This window comes from Alligator mississippiensis, chromosome 2 (assembly GCF_030867095.1).
Source record: "Alligator mississippiensis isolate rAllMis1 chromosome 2, rAllMis1, whole genome shotgun sequence".
Classification (NCBI taxonomy): Eukaryota; Metazoa; Chordata; order Crocodylia; family Alligatoridae; genus Alligator; species Alligator mississippiensis.
In genome coordinates this window covers 279928750-279948499 of record NC_081825.1, presented here as the reverse complement: position 1 = coordinate 279948499, position 19750 = coordinate 279928750, and the positions used below count along the sequence as shown (strand labels likewise).

The following is a 19750-nucleotide window of genomic DNA, read 5'->3' as shown; positions in this document are numbered from 1 at the left end:
TTGGAATGCAGGACCCTGCTGTTTTCTAATATTTACACACAACTGGAGTCATCAAGAGCAGTAAATGCAGTCTAAAGGCAGCTTGCTTCTTTTGTGTTAGGGGCTTTACATTCATTCAAATGGGAACGTCAACAAAAAGTACATCCCCCCCCCCGGAAGCTGTGTATTTCCCTACCATTTTGCAATACAAATGTAACTACGCACACAGTATTATCAAAACCTTCCTCTTTGCTCTTCCTTACCTTCCTCACCCGTTAAGGATCATTGAAGTTCACAGGGAGTTGCCAGAGCTTCTTGACCACTAGTTATTGTGCTTTGACAAGAGCAGACACAGCCTGATAACTATTCACCTGGACTCTAAAGTGCTTTTTTGCTTCTTAGAACATTTTATAGGAAGCACTTCACTCAAGATACTATTCTTTTTTGTTACCAAGACCTCAGATTAGTGTATTTTAATCTCAGGATCTGAGGCATCTTAGGGTATGAGAGAAGAAAGTCTCCTAAAATTTCTGTGTGTTGAAGTTTGGTCTTATTGTATCAAACAGAAGTCTAGTCCTGGATGGGTGAGAGGATTTGGAAGAGTGGTGACATACCAGTAAAATTCACATGCATTGTAATTTAATGTTCAATAATCAACAATAAAATATAAAAGGAGAGTGAATAATGCTACCTTTGAATCATAGAATGATGAATAATGCTACCTTTGAATCATTAGGGTTGTAAAGGACCTCAGGAGGTCATCTAGTCCAAACCCCTGCTCAAAGCAGGAACATCCCCAACTAGATCATCCCAGCCAAAGCTTTGTCTAGCCAGGTCTTGACAATTTCCAAGAATGGAAACCTCTCTGGATGACCTCTTCCAGTGTTTTACTACCCTCCTAGTGAAAAAATTTCCAATATCTAACCTAAACTTCCCTTGCTGCAACTTGAGACCATTGCTCCTTGTTCTGTCATCACTAAGAACAGTCCAGCTCCATTCTCTTTTAAACCCCCTCCCCTTCAGGTAGTTGAAGGCTGCTATTAAATACTCCGTGGTCTTCTCTTCTGTAGACTAAATAAGCCCAGTTTCCCCAGCCTCTCCTCGTAAGTCATGCGCCTCCATCCCTGAACCATTTTGTTGCCCTCAGATGCACTCTTTAATTTGTCCACATCCTTTCTGTGGTGGGGAGTCCAAAACTGAACACAGTATTCCAGATGTGGCCTCACCAATGCCAAACAGAAGGCAACAATCACTTCTCCTGACCTACTGGCAACACACCTATTCCCTGACAGCAACAAATTACAATTTCTGTTTTCTTGCCAACAATATTTCTTTAGCTGGCTGTAAGATAGGTCAGGGATGGCACCTTAGAGCAGTGTTCCCCAAACTTTTGATATTTGGGGCCAATTTTTTCCTGGAATAAAATTAAAAGCACACTTCACTCTTTCACCTGAAAAGTTACACATATAAATCCACACAGTGGTGGCCACTGCCCCCCCGACCAAATGAGCAGTGCCAAGTTGGTCCATGAGCCAGATGTGGTTTGTGGACCTGATCCTACTACATGGGGCTGATTGGTGAGGACACAAATCCCACTCTAGAGCTTAGAAATTTGGCAGTGACAGCTCAATGGTAATGTTACTTGCCTGTGCTTTTCCACTGCCAGATTTCCAGACCCATGGGGAGTACCACAGATCAAATGACATGACTCCACAGGCCAGATCTGATACCAAAAGTATCATTTTTCACAACATTTCCACCCTCTTGCAGTACCCTTTGAGAGAGAAAATGAATAGCAGCCTTCCCTTTATCCTGGGAAAGAAAACTCCATGGAATTCAATGCATTAATATATGGTAAACCACTAACATTGTAAAGTCTTGTCATGTTTCTTTTATACCTATGCAAATACACCTGCAAAGCCTCCTGTATATTTCTTCCAACATACAATGACCAGGGCAAATGTCAGGTGGCAGTAGATGGTATCCAGTTTTCCATTTTAAAAAGTTGCAATTTTATAAACACAAAATGTTCTTGTTTAAAGGGAAAAGAAAATCTGATAGATAATTTAATCATTGAAACGCACACACTTTATATTCCAGTATCCTCGTTTATTTCAGAATGTGGACAGTTGGATAACTAACATTATATAAGCATTTAAATTAGCAAGAACAAACAGTGGTATACCAATAAAGTTCACTTACTCCTATATGCTGCTGAAACAGTTTGCCATTTTTTGTAAAGCAGTTTTCTTCAGAAGACTTATGTCCATTGTTCCAGTTTAAAAGAAAGTCACTTGCATTACCTAAGTGCAAAAGGTTTTCAAGCTTCAGGGTAAAACACTGATCTCCATACTTGATCTCAAAACTTCCCCAGAAATACTTGGGATTAGGAAGGGGGCAGGGGGAGAAAAGAAAACAAGGCAGTTCAGCATAAAAGTGCTTTAAAAATGGAATCAAAAATTTTTAAAAAGTCATCTTACCAAGCAGCAAGGACAAAAGATGATTTTCATGTGATAAGCACAAGTCAAGCTTTCCCTAAAGTAAGAAAGGAAAGTGTAAGAAAATGGAAAATGTGTAAGTAAAAAAAAGTTACATAAAAAAGGGAAAAAAGTGGGCTCATACCCTTCCTTGCTTCTTTTTTGGTAAAAATAAAACATGGTGTTTTGTAGGGTTTCCAACAGAAATTCAGGTCTTGCCTAGTGTCTTTCCCCTAGGAGACTATGGATACCTAGAGAATTGATATGACGGCATTATTAGGCAAAGGAAACTCGATGAACTGAAGTTCGGCCACATTACAAAATTTAAATGCGTCAGAAAATGGTTTTCAGCAATTTCATTACATAAACACAGGTAAGAGGAAATAACCAATGTGATTGCTGAAATCTGTACTTCAACATTAAATTTTGTAGTGTAAGCCAAGCTTGACTGAATTAAGTGATAAAACAAACACCTGTGAAATAGTTGAACAAAAGGTATCTAATTATTTGCTATTTCTTCCCCTCTAATTAGTGCTACATCTACATATCAGACCTCCAATAAGTGTTCATGCAAAACCAGGGAAGACTAGAAGCAACATTGCTAATATTTCTAAGAAACGAACATAAAAGGAAAAGGGAAAAAAGACCCCTCAAATGGTTGTGGGCTCCCTTTCCAAGTTATAAAGCAGCAAAAAAATTTCATGTCTCAATAGTAATCTGAAGGGGAAAAAAAGAATTTGTACAAACTAAAATCAACTTCATTTCAAAGTTCGGAAAAAATTCTGTATTTATGAGAATTAAATTGTACATAGTGTGCACAAATATTTTATTAAAACATTTATTCTTCAAAAGCGGGTACAAACTTCAGCAGTTATCATACAAATCCTGTAAAATAACTGAATGTTTAAAAAAAAGGAAAGAAAAATTCCAGTGCTACAGGAATTGAACAAAGAATAGTTGGACAAAAGAACACGTTATTTTGGTTCATCTACTTCTGGACTCTCTTTTTAGTTCTTGGGTTTTTCTTAGTTATCGGTGAGATCGCCTTTGTTTTGGTTGCTCCTGACTCTGTAGTTCAAAACACAAACAAAAGTCAAGTCACTCTTTATATACTAAAGGATAGCAAGAAGATTCATGGCAAAATAAGTTTTTCACAGCATTTTAAAAGGGTAAACTCAAATAAAATTAGTAATTAGACTTTAATTTATACTACAAATTAGATAACTCATCCCAGGCTCTCAATATCCATAACCATCTTTTTAAAGATATATATAGTTAGATGAAAGCCCAATCTTGCTCTCAGACTGTCGGTTATTCTATAACACTTTGGTAACAAACTGACATCTAAACAGGACACTCTGCCAGAAATTCCTCAAGCTTCTCATTTTTCCCCATTATTAAAAAATGAAGCTTAAACAACAAAAAATTGGCTCCGCCTTTCTTCAGAGGATCCAGGTCGTTTGAAGGGAAGTAAGCTGCAAACTGGACAGTCTGTCTTCTTTATAAAGAAACAGAATTGGATGCAAAAATCATTGCAGTCTTACTGATACTTTTCTGCCCAACAGAAAGGACACGAAAAATTGACATAAATCAGAACAAGTGGCAGTCACAGTAAACAAAAATAAAATATCTGAAATAAAAATTAAGCATACGTGACCATTTCCAGAAATGTAGAGACCATTCAAAATCAGTATTATGCCATTTAATAGTACTACTGCTCATTTCTTACTATCATATCTGTGACCAAATCAGGTAGAGCTAGGTTTGTGTTCAATTGGAAGGCATTTTAAGAGAGGCTGATTGCTTAACAGAGGAAGCCAGGGCTAATTCAAGTTGTGTAAATAATCAATTTTGATTTGGTGCCTGAGTTGACCAATAAGAAAAACCTGAGATGACTGGCTCTGTGGATGCGGGAAGCAGTGGACATGATATATCTTGATTTTAGCAATGTTTTTGATACGGTGTCCCACAATATTCTCACAAGCAAGCTAAAGAAGTATGGGTTAGATGAATGGACTGTAAGGTGGATAGAAAACTGGCTGGATCATCAGGCTCAGACAGTAGTAATCAATGGCTCTCTATAGTTGGCAGCTAGCCTCAAGTGGAGTGCCCCAGGGGTCAGTCCTAGGGCCAGTTTTATTCAATGTTTTCATTAATTACCTGAAAGATGGCATAGAGTGCACCCTCAGCAACTTTGCAGATGACACCAAGCTGGGGGGAGTAGTAGATACACTAGAGGGTAGGGCTAGGATTCAGAGGGACCTCGACAAATTGGACCAAAAGAAATCTCATGAGGTTCAATAAGGACAAGCGCAAAGTCCTGCACTTGGAACAATCCCATGCACCGGTACAAGCTCGGGACCGGTTGGCTAAACAGCAGCTCTGCAGAAACCTGGGGGTTATAAGCTTAACATAAGCCAAGTGTGCCCTTGTTGGGAAGAAGGCTAACAGCATACTGGGCTGCACTGCCAGTAGGTTGAGGGAAGTGATTCTTCCCCTCTATTCGGGACTGGTGAAACCACATCTGGAGTACCGTGTCCAATCTTGGACATGGTACTACAGAAAGTATGTGGACAAACTGGAGAGCAGTGGATGGCAATGAAAATAGTTAGGAGGCTGGGGAACATTGACTTATGAGGAGAGATTCAGGGAACTAGGCTTATAACATCTGGAGAAGACAGAGGGAATTAAATAGCAGCCTTCAACTACCTGAAGGAGGGATTCCAAAGAGGATGGACCTGGACTGTTCTCGGTGGTGACAGACAACAGAACAAGAAGCAATGGTTTCAAGTTGCAGCAAGGAAAGTTTAGGTTAGATATAAGGAAAAACTCTCATGAGGAGAGTAGGAAAGACCTGGAACAGGTTACCCAGAGAGGTTGTGGACTCTCCATCCTTGGAGATTTTTAAGACCTGGCTAAACAAGGGATGGGATGATCTAGTTGGGCAGTGAGCTAGACTAGATGATATCTTGACGCCCCTTCCAACCCTCATTTTCCATGATTCTATGAAATGTTTACGCTGTTTTTCTTTACTTTTATGGCTCAAGCTATTTGTGGAATTCAACCCAAATTTGCAACTGTTTTCAATCACCCCTAAACTAATGCATTTTATCACTGAACATATGTCTAGCCCTCTTATTAATCCTGCACAGCTCTTAGATGCAACCTCTTGTGACAGTAAGTGCAACTGGTTGAGTATTCGATAAAACATTTCTTAATCATTTTATTCAAATCCATTGTTCTTATTCTTGAACTCTGATAAAGGTAAAACAGAAGTGATCAAATTTCTTTTTCCAAAAGAAAAGACAAGCTAATATTTCCCCTTCTACTGGGAGATTCTGAAAATCATCCAGCTTTAGCTATGCTGCTTCCATTAAGAGCAATACTCCACTATTCCACTAACCCATTCAACAGAAAGAGAAGAGAAATGGGGATATTTTATTTTGTTTAAGGCAAGAGTTCATTAAACAATTCCGCTAAGAGAATTAATCCATCCATCTCTCACACCAGAGAGGCCTCCCAGCATGAAAACCAGGACACAAATGAAAAAATATCAAACATTTTGGCTGTAAGCAGGAAAAAATTAGTTTTCAACTTTGTGTTCAGAAATCACATAACTGAACTAAGTCAAGCAAGAAGACTAGACTGTAAGAGGCAGCCAAGAGGCTTCTGTTACCTGGAGGGAAAGGAAGCAACAGGAAAATCCCCAGGTGAGGAGGAGACTGCAGGTTATGGACAGGATGCAGGGGAATAGGCAGCCAGGGACTCACAGGGTGACAATGCCTATTGTGGGGTTAGCTGTCCAGCAATAGGACAACAGGGCAGAGCCTTGTTTGAGTATTAGAGAGTCTGCTGAAGCAGCAGGGTAGCAGCAGTAAGCTGCCCTGAAGGCAACCTGGTCACCAGACCCAGAGAGCATGCCCATCGTGGGTGGCTGATGAGTCACCTGACAGGAAGGGGCAGGACTTAGGAGGCACATAAAGCCAGTGCCTGAGACCAAGCAGTGAGTCTGGCTCTGCAGGCTGCCCAGGAAAGAGCTCTGGACCAAAAGGGCTGCTAAGAGATGCCTGGCTGACAGCAGAACTGCTTTGAGGACTGCTAGTATGACGCTGAAGGTTTGCAGAGGAATATAACCCAGGCTAGAAGGAAGTCTTGTAGCCCAGCCAGTGAGCTGGTGGATAATTTGGACCCAGTGTGGGGAGAGTGTGTTACAACTGGAGGGCTAACCCTTTTGTTATCACTTAGACCAGTGGCTTGTGAATGGGGCACCTGAGTGGGGTACATTCTGGTTAACCCACAGTGGGGTGCCTGAGGGGCACTGTATTTAACCACAGAGAGGTGCCAGGGGGCACACCAGTATTTTGGAGTCCTCCATGGCGCTAGGCTCAAGACAAAGGCAGCTGGAAGCCAAGAAGGCTGACAACCAAGAGAGAGAAGCAGCCTGAGGCCAAGAAGGCCAGGGGCCCAGAGCCCCAGAAGGGCAGAGACTAGAGCCCAAGAGGGCGAGACTGGGGCTGGAGCATAAAAGCCATGTCTGGCACAGTAAGCCTAAGCAGAAAGGGCCCAGCTAAAGAAAAGGGGTGGAGGCTGGGAAGGCCGAAGCCCCAACAAGGGAAAATGATTAAATGGCAACACCTGCAAGGCAAGGGTGTGAATGCAGTGGCCCTCAAGGCAACAGGTTACCTGGAGGGAGGGCACAGATGGGCCAAGAGGATCCACTTGGCGCATACGGGGCAGGATTGGGACAGCGAGCCTGAGAGGGACCTGCTAGCAGCAGGACAGACCCAAAGGCATTCTCCATTTTCATCTATCAACTCATTACATCAACACATGGCAGGAAAGGGAACAGGAAGGGGACCCAGGGAGCAGAGCAAGAGTCACAAGGCCACCAGGGGGAGGAGTCACAGCTGCCCCTGGGGCCCAGTCTTGTTACAGAAAGCAGAAAATAATTTGCCACAAAGTCCCAAATAACAGACTAACCTAGAGATGGACTGAGAACCTTAAGAGGGAAGAAAACATTGTTTACTTAATCAGTTAAGACAGAAAAAATACTACTAAGGAAAAATATGTCATTGACAAAATTCCTTTAATGGGCTAAAACAGGGGTTACCAAACTGTGGTATGTGTACTCCTGGGGCTACAAAAGACATCTCTGGGGGTACACAGGAGAAATTGGGTAGTATGCTGCTAGGGGTACGCAGACAGCTGGTAAATCTGGAAGGGGGTACACTAAGAACAAATTTAGTAACCTCTGGTCTAAAAGAAGCTGGTCACAAGCAAGGTATAGAAGATTTCCTAGACGATAGGATTGCATATCTCACTCTTGCACAGTTCAATCGTCTAGGACACAGTATTTTATGGACAAGAAGAGGGCAGGTGTGTGCGCGTGCCACTACACAGCTTATTTCAAGACTGGGAACAACAGACAGATATGCCAGGACTGAGTTTAAGACTCTCCAAAAGGCTCAGGGGAAAAGTTGGAAAGTAGAGGCATATTGTGACATACCAACAGTGAAATACTGCAGTGCAATGTTTTGAAAAATGTCCAAAAGACTGAAGGATACATAAAGAACAGGAGGCTCCTTAACTTCAGAACAGAAAAACAAAGTATTATTGACTTGCACTGACTCTGGTACTCTATTTGGTTGAGACACTGAGAAACTGGAGTTCCAAGGCCCAGCATTTACAGCCTGCTTAAAGAGAGTGGGGAAAGGTGAATCATTCTAAGAAGGAGAGTAGTTCCTGAGAATTTTAAGCAATTTCTAGGCTGCATCAATGGAACCAATGCTCATGGGTTTAGACCAAAGACCATGCTCCAGCTTGCTTGGACATGGCAGAAACAGCATGCATACCATTCTACAGCTTAGCAAGAGCAGCACCTGCTTAGAATAGACTCTTCCAGTAGAAAACTTCCAGCAAAGGTAATAAGACCAGTGGGAATTTTGAAAAGTTAATGTTAAAAGGCACTTTTTTGTCTTTAACAAAATGTTTTCAAGATCATTAGGCTGGGCTAAATGTTGGCATGTACAAGCTGTATGTTGGAGACTACAAAGTAACTCAACTAAGTTGCCAAATGATAAATCATTATTTGCTTTTCACATGTATGCACAGTCTGTTTATAAACCTCTTGAAGTTCACTTTCTTAATTGCAAGACAGTGTTTTAATGTTATACAACCATGAACAAATGTTTATATAATTGCTGTATCCTGAACATTATCACCCTGAAACAAAGGAAAACTGACCCATCAAAAAATCTATACAAACTGAAAACACTCGTTTTTAAAGCAAGTGAGAACTATGCATCAATGCAAATCTTTTTTTTTTAATGATTTTAAAGACTCATGAATGCGAGAGAGCTTGCAATGAACCAGCTATTCTGTTCCATGGAGGTACCTAAACCATGCTCATCACTATAATATCTGTGTGCCTTCTAGGAGCCCATTAAACAATGTGGCTATACATCTGTCATGCATTTGTTCTCTCATTTTGTCCCCAGGGGAAGAAATGTGTGCAGTGGAGTGTCCTGGTTTTGGTAGTAAGAGCTTTAGTTTTTAAAATACACATGTTGCTCTTTGTTAGAGAAAGCATGGGTCATGCATTTAGAACAGGTGAAACAGGTGTAGGAGAATTTACATTGCTGAGGACATTCAAGACAGTGGGAAAGGTTCCATTTCCTGGCAAACCAGCCTTACCCTTGTTGTGAAGAGCTCCACTTTGAGTATCAAGATTTGAACAGAATTTGAAATCCGAAAGGGAATCCATATGATGAATTCATAGTAGCCTACATTTCTTAGAAGATTAGCTGTAGCACTCTATGGGAGTTGGGAATTTCCCAACTGCTGAGGTTTCATGGACAGGCACATTACATTGCTATAATCTACCTGAGAAAATGACAAAGTGTTCAGACAGATGTAGCAACTGAAATCTTTCCAAGTGAAAACTACTTCAGAAATGCTTCAAAAAGAAAGAGTTTCATCCAGAGGATCCATTTACGCCCTGTACCTAGGGACCTACTAACTTTTGGAGCCCCTTGCTTAAAGATATTGGGGGAGGGGGGTCTGCTGTGCTCCACCATGAGTTTCCCCCTTCCCCCATACCAAATTCAGTTTCTGCAAAAATCATGAATTCAGTACATCTCTACCTATATCCCTCCTGGCTGCAAGGTTTCAAATGCTGCAATTTTCTCCAGTGCCTTCCAGGAGGAGTAGATCAGGCGACAACAGAGGTGGGCAATTATTTGGGCCCACGGGCCAGAGAAATCTGGTGAGCTGTCACAGGCTGGGTCAGTGCACACCCACTCCAGCATGCAACAGCTCACCAGAACTCCTTAAGTGGCTCTCTACTCTGAGCTCAGCCCGGTGGCTGGGATGGGGCCACAGGCAGGCAGAGAGAGGCATCCAGGGCCGTGACAGCATAGGGCTAAGGTTGGAGCCTAGGGCAGAGTCATGATCCACTGCTTGCAGTCCTCTGTGCCAGGTACCAGTTGCGCAGGTTGGGGCATGCGGAGTGGACCACAGCTCTGCCATGGGCCCTGGCTGTCACCACCCAGTGACCCCAGGATCTCGATGAAAACTTGCCTGGACCTGAGTAGGCAGACAGGATGGGGCTGCAGGTGGGCAGTGAGCTGCATCTGGGGCCAGGGCCAGGATCTTGAGGCAGTGACAGCATGGGGCAGGGGCCTGGACCCAGGGAAGAGCCAGGATCTGCTCTGGACATGCTTCTGTCCTTGGAACGCGCCCATTGCAGGGATGTGCAGGCAATGAATTGTGGCCCAAGCCTCACACTGTCAGTACCCTGCAATCCCAGCCTCACCTGCTCATCCCACTCCCGAACACTGTTCCCCAGCTGCCCACGGCCCCTTTTCATCTGCCCAGTCACACACCCTGCCCATGCAGGTCCCACCCCTGGTGGTGGGTGTGGGGCGGACAAGTTGGGGTGCCTGGGCAACAGGGCTGGGTCTGATGGTGGTGGTAGCTGGAAGGAGCCGCTGCTGCAGCTGCCAGGAAGCAAGTCCAGCCACAGTGCCACTCCAGTCCTACTGTGCACCCAGGGGCAGCAGGATTGGCCACAAGCACCACAGCCTGGGCTGCCCAGGACTGGGACCCACCGCAGACTGGACAAAATCCTTCAGTGGGCTGGATCTGGCCTGCAAACCGTATTTTGCCCACCCCAAGCTACAACAACCTGCAGCTCTGGTCCTAGCTCACTACTCCCCTCGCTGGGTCATGAAGTAGGGAAGGGAAAGCAGAGAAGAGGTGTGAGCAGGGATGGAAAGTGTGTGGCAGGGGCTCCTAAATACCCCAAACTTCTCTCTGTCCCCTCAGGAGGGAATGAGTAGAGGGGATTAGGGCTGGTGGGCCCAGCTCTGCCATCAATGGGGATGACCGAGGTCTAGCAGGGATGGCAGAGGCACAAGCCTGATTTCACCCCTACCCCATGCTATCTTCATGAATGTGTAACCAATAAATAGGACTTCATTTAAGAAGCTGTTATTTCCGAATGTGTCAGCCACTTTTGAAATGTTTTGGAATGCTTCAAAAGGCATATACATCCGTCCATCTGACCCTTTGAAACATTTTGTTAGTGCTGTCCACACCTTAAGACATAAATAGCCAAGATCAACTGGTTCTACGCAACCAGAAATGACAGAGCACTGTTCACAGATGCTGCTATCAACATCAGGAAGAAAGTGCTCGTGTTTGATTAGTAATTTAAAAAATACACATCTTTGTGGACGCACACCTTCCACCAAAAACAGCATTACAGCTGCCAAGTTTTCAAAAGGTTTTCCTCTGCCTATCAGCATCAATTCCATCTTACCTAGATTCAGTATTGGCCAGCTGTTTTTCATTAAAACATTGTTTCAGCTTGGTGACATGTTACTTTTCTTTACAGAGTGTTTAGAGGACCCCTTTCTTGGATAGTAATCTGAAAAGTTTCCTACCAGAAAAATACTGTTGTGCTGGAGAGGGGAAAATTAAGATGCAATAGGACTTACATGGCTTTTACAGGTAGCCTTGCAGAGCTAGTATAGCCATTATGGTCAAGGAAATATGTAAGAGGTAAGGATTAGTGGCAGGGGGGAAGTAATTATTTTGCTGAGCCTACTGTAGAGTTGAAAGACATCTTAGACAAGCTTTCAGGCTCAAGGCCTTTCCTAGACCTCTCCTAACTATACAGTTGGTCCAATAAAAAGATAAATCACCCCAAGGGTGGATTTGATTTAAATCACTGGTCAGGAAGCCCTGATTTAATCACTGTTTTCTACAAAAAGTATATTCTTGTTGTTTGATATATCCTTAATACATATAATTCACAACTCAGAGATAGATGTAGGTTTCATTTTTAGAAGGTACACACAATACATTTAAAGCGGTGATTTATTTTGATATTTTTTCAGATTAATTTTGCAGCTACATCAGAAAACGGAATTATGATTTGGTTATTTTATTTATGAAAGATAACTGAAGCAGATACTTGTGAAGTCAATGGGAGGTGAACTATTTCCAATTCACGAGATGATTCACGGATTTTTGTTTGGGGGATATTTTTGCCACGCAGTATTAAGAGGACAACAACAACCATCACCAGAAATCACAGGCAGTAAAACTGATTTATTTAACAACAACCTATTTTGGATATTTTTCTTCAACAATAAACACACAATTATTTTAACTAAAGGTGCACCAATATATCAGTTGTATATTGGATTGGCACTGATGAAAGGAAAATGAACATTATTGGCTATCGGCTTTTTTTGGCCGGTGTAGCCAATGTCACTGATAAATGCCACGTGCACGTGCACACCCGCACGTGACCAGGAATGCAGCCCCACAGCTTGGAGAGTAGCGCCCTGCAGGTAGGTCTATGAGGGGGAAGGGGCATGGGAGTGCAGATCGAGGTCCCCATGGTGAGAGAGGGAGTAGTGCTGGGGCAGTGCCAGATGCTGCCCAGCCATGGTGGTGAATGGGACCCTGGGGCCAGGAACAGGGCAGAGCTGTGGGTGGCTCATCTAGGGGGTGCAGGAGGATGGGGATGGGGGGTGACTCTCCACCACTGCATGCACCTCCAGCAGACATATGTGGTGCAAATACCTCCCTGGATTTGCATGTGAGGCGGAGGCAGGCTGCCTGCTGCAGGCTCGGGGACAGAGGCAGCACTAGCCTTTTCCTGAGAGGGGGGCTGAGTGGGCGGCAGTGCTGGGAGGAATAGCTATGGTGGGGCTAGGGTGAATTTTGGGGTGGCTATAGCTTCTCAAATCCTCCCCTAGCGCTTCCCCTGCCCAGGGCACTCCCATTTGCTGCCTTTCCCTTGGGAGCCCTGCGTTGGCCCCACTTCCTCTGCCTGCCCTGCAATGCAGGGCTCCCGAGGAAAAGGCAGCAGAGCAGAGCACCTTGAGTAGAGGCAGTGATGGGGGGTGGCTATAGCCACCCCAAAATCACCCTAGCCCCCCTGCAGCCACTCTTCCACCACTGCCACAATCCACCCCGTGCAGCTGATCCCGTCCCACTCCTGCCTGCTCTGAGCCCAGCCCTCCCCACTGGGAAGAGGTTAGCACAGCCCCTGGTCCTGAGTCCACAGTAGGCAGCCTTCCTCCACCCTATGCCCAAATCCAGACCGGGGTGAGGGGGAGCACATGCCCCCTATGCCTCCCCTAGAAATGTGCGCAGCAGCAGGGAGCTGCCCCTCCTCCCCACTCTCCTATGCCCCCTGGACGAGGCACCCACAGCTCCATCCTGTTCCCGGCCCCAGGGTCCCATTCATTGCCTTGACTAGGTGGCACCTGTGCCACTCCCTCCCTCGCTCTGGAAGCCTCGATCTGCCACCCCCACCCATGCCTGTTCCCTTCCACAGACTTACCTGCAAGGTTCTGCTCACCAGGTTGAATTCCTGTAAATTGGCTATCAGATGGATATCGGCCGATACGGCTGGTTAACAACTGGCTATTAGTATCAGCTGAGAAAATATTTATCAGTGCACCCCTAACTTTAATAAAACAGACATATGTATTTTTGAATTTTTAACTATTTTAGTTATAAACGTGAAATATGTTTCTAAGAAGAATTAAACAGATCGTTGCTGCCAGATCAACATAAAAAAAACTTAAGATACTGGGTTATGCAGTAAACTGAGTCTTCACCTTCTTCTTCCTGTTTACTCATAGACTGGAAAAGACAGACAAGCTTTTCTGGTTTTTCAGTTCCCAAGCTATGTCTCAATTTAGAATGAATTAGTCCAAAGGAAGAAAATATTCTTTCTACACCTGCAGCAGACTACTGCTACTGCTGTTAAAAGCTGGATTATCACTTCAATAGTCTGTGATGGATCCAGGTTCTTAAGTGACTTTCACCAATTCGCTGGTGTGACCTTTAGAACCTCATCAGCAAACACATATTTCTTGCATGGTTCACCCTTAGCCCTGAAATTTAATAGTTGGTATTATGGAGGGATGATTGCTGGATGCCCATGTCATAACCAACTCCTCTTCTTCAGCAGTTAAAGATTGACCCTGGTACCAAGTATTGAGAATATTGGCAAGAAAATGAGCTGGAGATAGTGGTTGATCCATTCATTTTTTTTAATGCCTGTAATTTAACTCTGTCATTGTGTATTTCTCTTGTCAAGGTCTCACGCAGTTCCTTCCAAATTTCAACAGCATCAGCAATAAAACAGTGATTTCCCTGCACTTTGTTCAAGGCTACGGAAATTGGCTTCAGGATAGTCAGCATATATTCTACATTTCTGTTTAGTCCAATGTGGAGAACTTTGGCTCTTACAATTCCATCTATTTTGTCACGATTTTGTTCACAAATTGTCATCAGATTAGGCCAGTTCTCAATATATCACTCAAAACAGGCCACTACTGAGTTCCATTGTACATCTTGTGGGAGATTTAGTTTGGTTCCTCCTGCTTTCTTCAGAGCAGCTGCTGCAAAGAAGTCATTACACAGAATTATTTTGCTGTTTCAACAACATTAGGCTTCATTTCTGGAGCACTGAAGTCTTGGGCTAAGAGGTGCATCAAATGAGCACAGCAGCTATATGTTATTAGCTTGGGGCTTTCTTCTAGATTTCTCAACTTTGATACATTTGCAGCATTGTCTGTGACAAATCTGCTGCTAGACATCGGAATTTTTTTTCCACAGCTTGTTACAGCTTTTACTGCTACTTCTTGTAAGTATTCTGCTGTGTTGGCATTTCCTTATGTATCAATTGTTTCTGTAAGGTAGCCAGTTCCTTCTGTTGTCACAAAAGCACATATTACTGGATCATTGTGGACATTGTTCCACCCATCAAGACTCAGGTTAATAATTTTCCCCTCTAGACTTTTTGCACACTGTTCAATTTCTCTCTCATACGGTTTATCCAGCAATTTGCCTGCTGTATTTGCTCTGTTAGGTGGACTGTATCTTGGTCATAATGACTGAACCATGTCAATAAAGTATGTGTTCTCAACCATACGGAAAGAAGAGTTTGTTGCATAAACAAAATGAGCAATTCTTCCATCAATTACCTCTTGCTATAATCTGCTGGTTCTTATTACAAATTTATCTATGGCTGTTTCTGGATGATGGAGATTTTTTTTAAATTTTTGCTATAGGTGATATACTATGTGACATACATTTGACTGGAACACTGGTATGATTAGCAGATAACTCTGAAACTGTAGACAGTGATGATGATGTTGAAGATGGTTAGTCAGAATCTCATATGTTGAGGATGAATCCTCCTGAACAAAAGAAGTCAATGCAGTCACTACAGTACTGCTCATTTAGTATTACTCATTGCACTCAGTACTAGTTTAGAAGTGAAACTGTAAAAGGAAGATCTGATTATTTCATCCATTATTTTATATCACAACTGCGTTAAAAATATGATAGCTTCACAAAGTAACAACGATATTTTTGCTCAAACATTTTGTTCCATTCATCTTCAAACAGCTGCCTCCTGAGAAGGAGTACTTCTCATGACGTTTCATTCAGGCAACCAGGCCTTCAATTTTTTTGTTGCACTGTTTGCATTTTGTAAGCATACCTGTCTTGCCCACAGGTAGAGGAACTTCATTAAAAATATTCCCAAACAGGGTCTTACAGCCTGGCAAGCCTCCTGCCATGACAGGTTTTCCTTTCTACCATACCATTCCCTTACTAGATCTGAAATCAATGGAGGGGCTATATTCAGACACTTATACTTCAAGACTTCTGAAATGTTCTGCTCAAAATGTTTCTCTCTTGTTTCTACTGCCCCTCCCTCCTCACGTTTCTCTCAACTCCTCCTCCTTGCCCAGATCTACTCCACCCTAAATAACCCTCTGTTCATTTAACTTCTTGACGCTTTGCCCTTTTATAGAGAGGTAAGGGCTTGACTGTGTACACAAACTTGCAGAGACACAACAGGGCTGATGGATAAGTAATCAAGTCTTATTTCTCATCTCCATATGCTGTTAACAAGGATGTTACCTCTGGAGAGACAAATACACAGTTTGAGAACTGAAATGAAGCATCACAAAGATACTTAACGGGATCTTCTAGACTGAGCACTGAGTCTGATTAGGTAGAGTGGTTCTCTTTAATCTGTACTCATCTATAGAGGAGCCTCTGGGAACTCCATAAGATTAAGCCCCTAATATAGTCCATGGCCTGTTGTGACCTATTTATAAAACTATTCGAAAAAGGTTACACGATTATATGGCCTCAAATAGTATATAATTAGAAGTTAAAATCCCTATTCCATGATGATACCTTTGAGCTTTAATATATAATAAAAACTATTTTTATATAGGGTTTGTTTTTTATTAAAAAAGCATCTTAACAAAAAATAATAATATATGATTAAATAAAAAAATCCAAAATTTTTTTTTTAAATCGTTGATTTTTATCTACCCTGATCACCCCAAAAAACCCTTGCTTCTTGGGGATTATTATTTATATATAGAAAGTGGGCTCTGAGAAGAAGCCAGCAGCAGGAACAGAATCCAAAGGAGTAAAGCCTGAGTGAAGATGCAAACACCAAGAGCAAGTTGAAATCTGGGTGCAGCACCAGAATTGAACATGCCATTTAGAAGCCAACAACCTAAGATCAAATCAGTGAGGGGAGAAGGAAAAAGAATTCAATGTGGTGACTTTCTTCCTTTAAAAGAGTGAAAAAAACAAACAGGGTTTATGGTTCCTTAAATCATAGGCTTAAAAAATCTTCCTGCTGGGGGAGGCTACACAAATAAAATAGGAAGTCCTGAAGGGCAATACTTTTCCAAGATTTTGCAGGCTTACAGGTGATTAAACTAGGGGTGCCTTGAGATCCTTTTTTTGGGTGCCAAGGGGTGCTCTGCAATGCTAGCATGTTCAATCTATAAACAGCAATACAATTCACAAGATAAACAGATTTCCAATATGAATCCATAGTACTGCATCAGAAACATTGCGACTTGTGCTCTGAGTTCTCTGTCCTAAATTTAATTTTGAAATCAAGATTTTGGGCATCAGGTACTGCAAGAACACACTTAACCCAGTGCAGCAGCCTATGGCAAGGCAACTATGATTTCAAACAGTTTGCTATTAAGCTATTTTGAAAAAGTTTAGTTCAACAAAGAAAATTTCTTTTACACAAAATTTTGACTCACAAAGTTTTCCTGGAAGTTTAGATCGTGGTATAGGATCAGATATCATATAAAATTTCATTATTACTTTTGCTTTCAAGGTAAACAGAAGAATGCTTCAACTCTAACAAGCATTAGTTCTCTGCTCTAAATTAAACAGGATTAAACTATATTAGTTTTAAGACCTTTTTAAAAGAGGTTGCATTGGAACAAAATATTATTTGGGCTAAATGAACTGTAGAAAATTTGCTTTCCCAAAGAGACAGATTAAAAAGACTCCCATAAATAATCTATTGTCTAATTTTTTTCTAATGCCATATATTCAAAACACTTTTCAAAATAATTCTTCACCACTTAAATAGTGAACAAAAGCCACTACCAGAAAAAATGCAACCTAAAAGCAGCATTAAAGTTTCATACCTGTTCAACTGATGTCAAAACTCCCCTCTCCTCTCCCAGCATTTTCAAGTCTAACTTCACCTCATGCACTAATTTTCTCTGTTTAAGCCACTCTTCAAAACATTCGGATAAATTTGAGTGACCACAAAAGAAAGATTATCTTCTACAACCTTTTAAATGCAGCTAGTGCAGAATACAGCAATTTTTCTGTTAGGGAGTATGCCTTACAATAAGCATCAGCTTCCATCCCAGAGGTTATGCAGACTCCGCCTGCCTATTAATCCCTATAATTTGGAGTTGCTGGTTTTAACTGATAAAGCCAGTTCATTTGAGACACTTCAGTTTGCACCCCTAAGATTCTGATTGGGAGGATGTTGGAGAAAGGGCATTTTAGACATAATACAAGAAAGCTTGTATTATGAAACAAGCTTTCTACTTTCCTTTTGCCAAAATTAAATTTTTTTGGCCATCAGGCTCTGTTACAGGGGCCCATGAACACAAGGAAAGGAGACTGAGAATAGTGCTGTGAGGGATAAGACTTTTGAATGCTAGTAACTGAAAAATGCCATACTGGATAAGACCTGTGAGCTGTCCACAGTTCCAAGCTCTTTAGAAGGAGAAAAGAAATACTCAGCAATTCACACAAGTACAGCATAACCAGCCCATGTGGAAAGATTTCTCCCAAGCCCTACCAATTAGTAGCTGGTGTATGCCCTGTTATAAAAAGGGGAAAGAAACAAAACCAAGGATGGACCGAAGGGAGAAAAAGTGGACCTCCCACAATGTCCTAATTAATATCAATAGTGTCCTAAAATAATCCAAATAAAATATGAAATTAACCTAACATTAAGAATTTTATTAAAAACAATTCCTGCACTGAAGATTTCTAAGACAATGAATGCTGCCAAAGAAGTTCAAAGCTGTATTTCTATCAACTGTAACAGAAATTATTAAGGCATACATCTGAGATCCTCCTTTCCAATCTATTGATATAAGCTTATTTATAACAGCCTAACACAATTATCTTAATGATTTAACTCCGGTAATGCCCAAAGGTCTTAGTCATGATCAGGGCCTTGAAACGCAGAAACATGACCACTGCCCCAAAGGTTTTATAATCCAAAAGACTAATCTAAAAAGAGAAACAACTTTTCTTTGATGCTTTCATTGCCACCTCTAAAGAGACTTCAAAATATAAGTCCTCATCTTTCTGGATACTGTTTTCCAAATTTCCTAGCAGTTCCTCTTTCTGCCATTCTACATACATTCACAAGCATCTGCAGTAATGGTAACACACTTCTATATCATGAGGTTGGCAAAAAACATATTTTCATCCATAACATCAATTTGAAAAGTTAGTCTGAATAATATTAAAATGTAAACTATTAAACACCACCCTATCCCAACCGCACTTCCTCATCACCACTTACACATAGCACAATACATATTCCCATGGAAAGTATATTTTATTCATGTATCAAACAAAAACAGTAGAAGTTTAGTGGTCGTTTAAGTGAGGTGTGTGCGTGTATGTAAAAATAAAATAAAGCCTAAGGACTGCATATTGAAAATTGTGCGTAGAGCAGTGATGAGGAAGAATCTGAAATATATATCTCTTTTTGCTTAAACTAGAAAATAGATGCCTAACATTGCACCATTCTGTTGCTTACATAAAAGGTAAATCTAGTTAATTAACTCCTATCCAGAAAGTGAAGGTTTAGGAAAAAAAATTCTGAATAAAATGAAGACAAAAGTCTTTTTTCAAATGGTCACAATTGAAGGTAAAACTGAAAGGGTTAATGTCGTACTCTGGAATGAAAGTGCTCTGACCACTTTTGGTCATGTCACAGTAGCTAGGTATTTGGAACAGGCTTCCTTCCTTCTCTTATGAATTTTTTTCAACTGCTAAGACTAACTTCTAGCAAATCTGAATGTTTAAGTACCATCATACGGGTATGTTTATAGTGCCATGGATATTGCTTTATTGCCCCTTTATCTAAGATATATGATCTGAAAAATATTCTTCAAAGTAGTTAACTTAAAAAACTATTTGAATTTGACTCTTATCCATGCAAGGTACGGACAGCAGTGGCTAGAGAGCAAGAAATAATTCAACTAGGCATTACATATTGCTCTGGACACCTTAAAGAACCTTAATCTTGACTTGCAATAACCCTATTGTAACTGCCTATGGCTTTTCTATGGAAAAAATACCGGCTATGCCAAATTGTACCAAACTATTTCAAATTCTGTCTTCATAAATTCTCTATCCTTAAAGCTGATCCTCTCCCCTTCACT

The 19750-nt window shown here is 41.7% G+C and overlaps 1 protein-coding gene across 6 annotated transcripts in view; it reads right to left on the bottom strand.

The window, feature by feature from the left end:
* Positions 1-2067: 2067 nt before the first annotated feature.
* VRK1 (VRK serine/threonine kinase 1) overlaps positions 2068-19750 on the bottom strand; it is a 49008-nt gene continuing 31325 nt past the window's right edge. For 3 of the 6 annotated variants that reach the window (XM_019481610.2, XM_019481608.2, XM_019481609.2), the window contains one exon: positions 13271-14386. In XM_019481610.2, coding sequence (XP_019337155.1) covers positions 14301-14386 — 86 coding nt within the window. In that variant the 3' untranslated portion in view covers positions 13271-14300. Of the gene's footprint in view, positions 3525-13270; positions 14387-14412; positions 15188-19750 lie in introns of those variants that run through there. The other 3 variants (XM_019481605.2, XM_019481607.2, XM_019481606.2) reach the window with 3 other exon arrangements.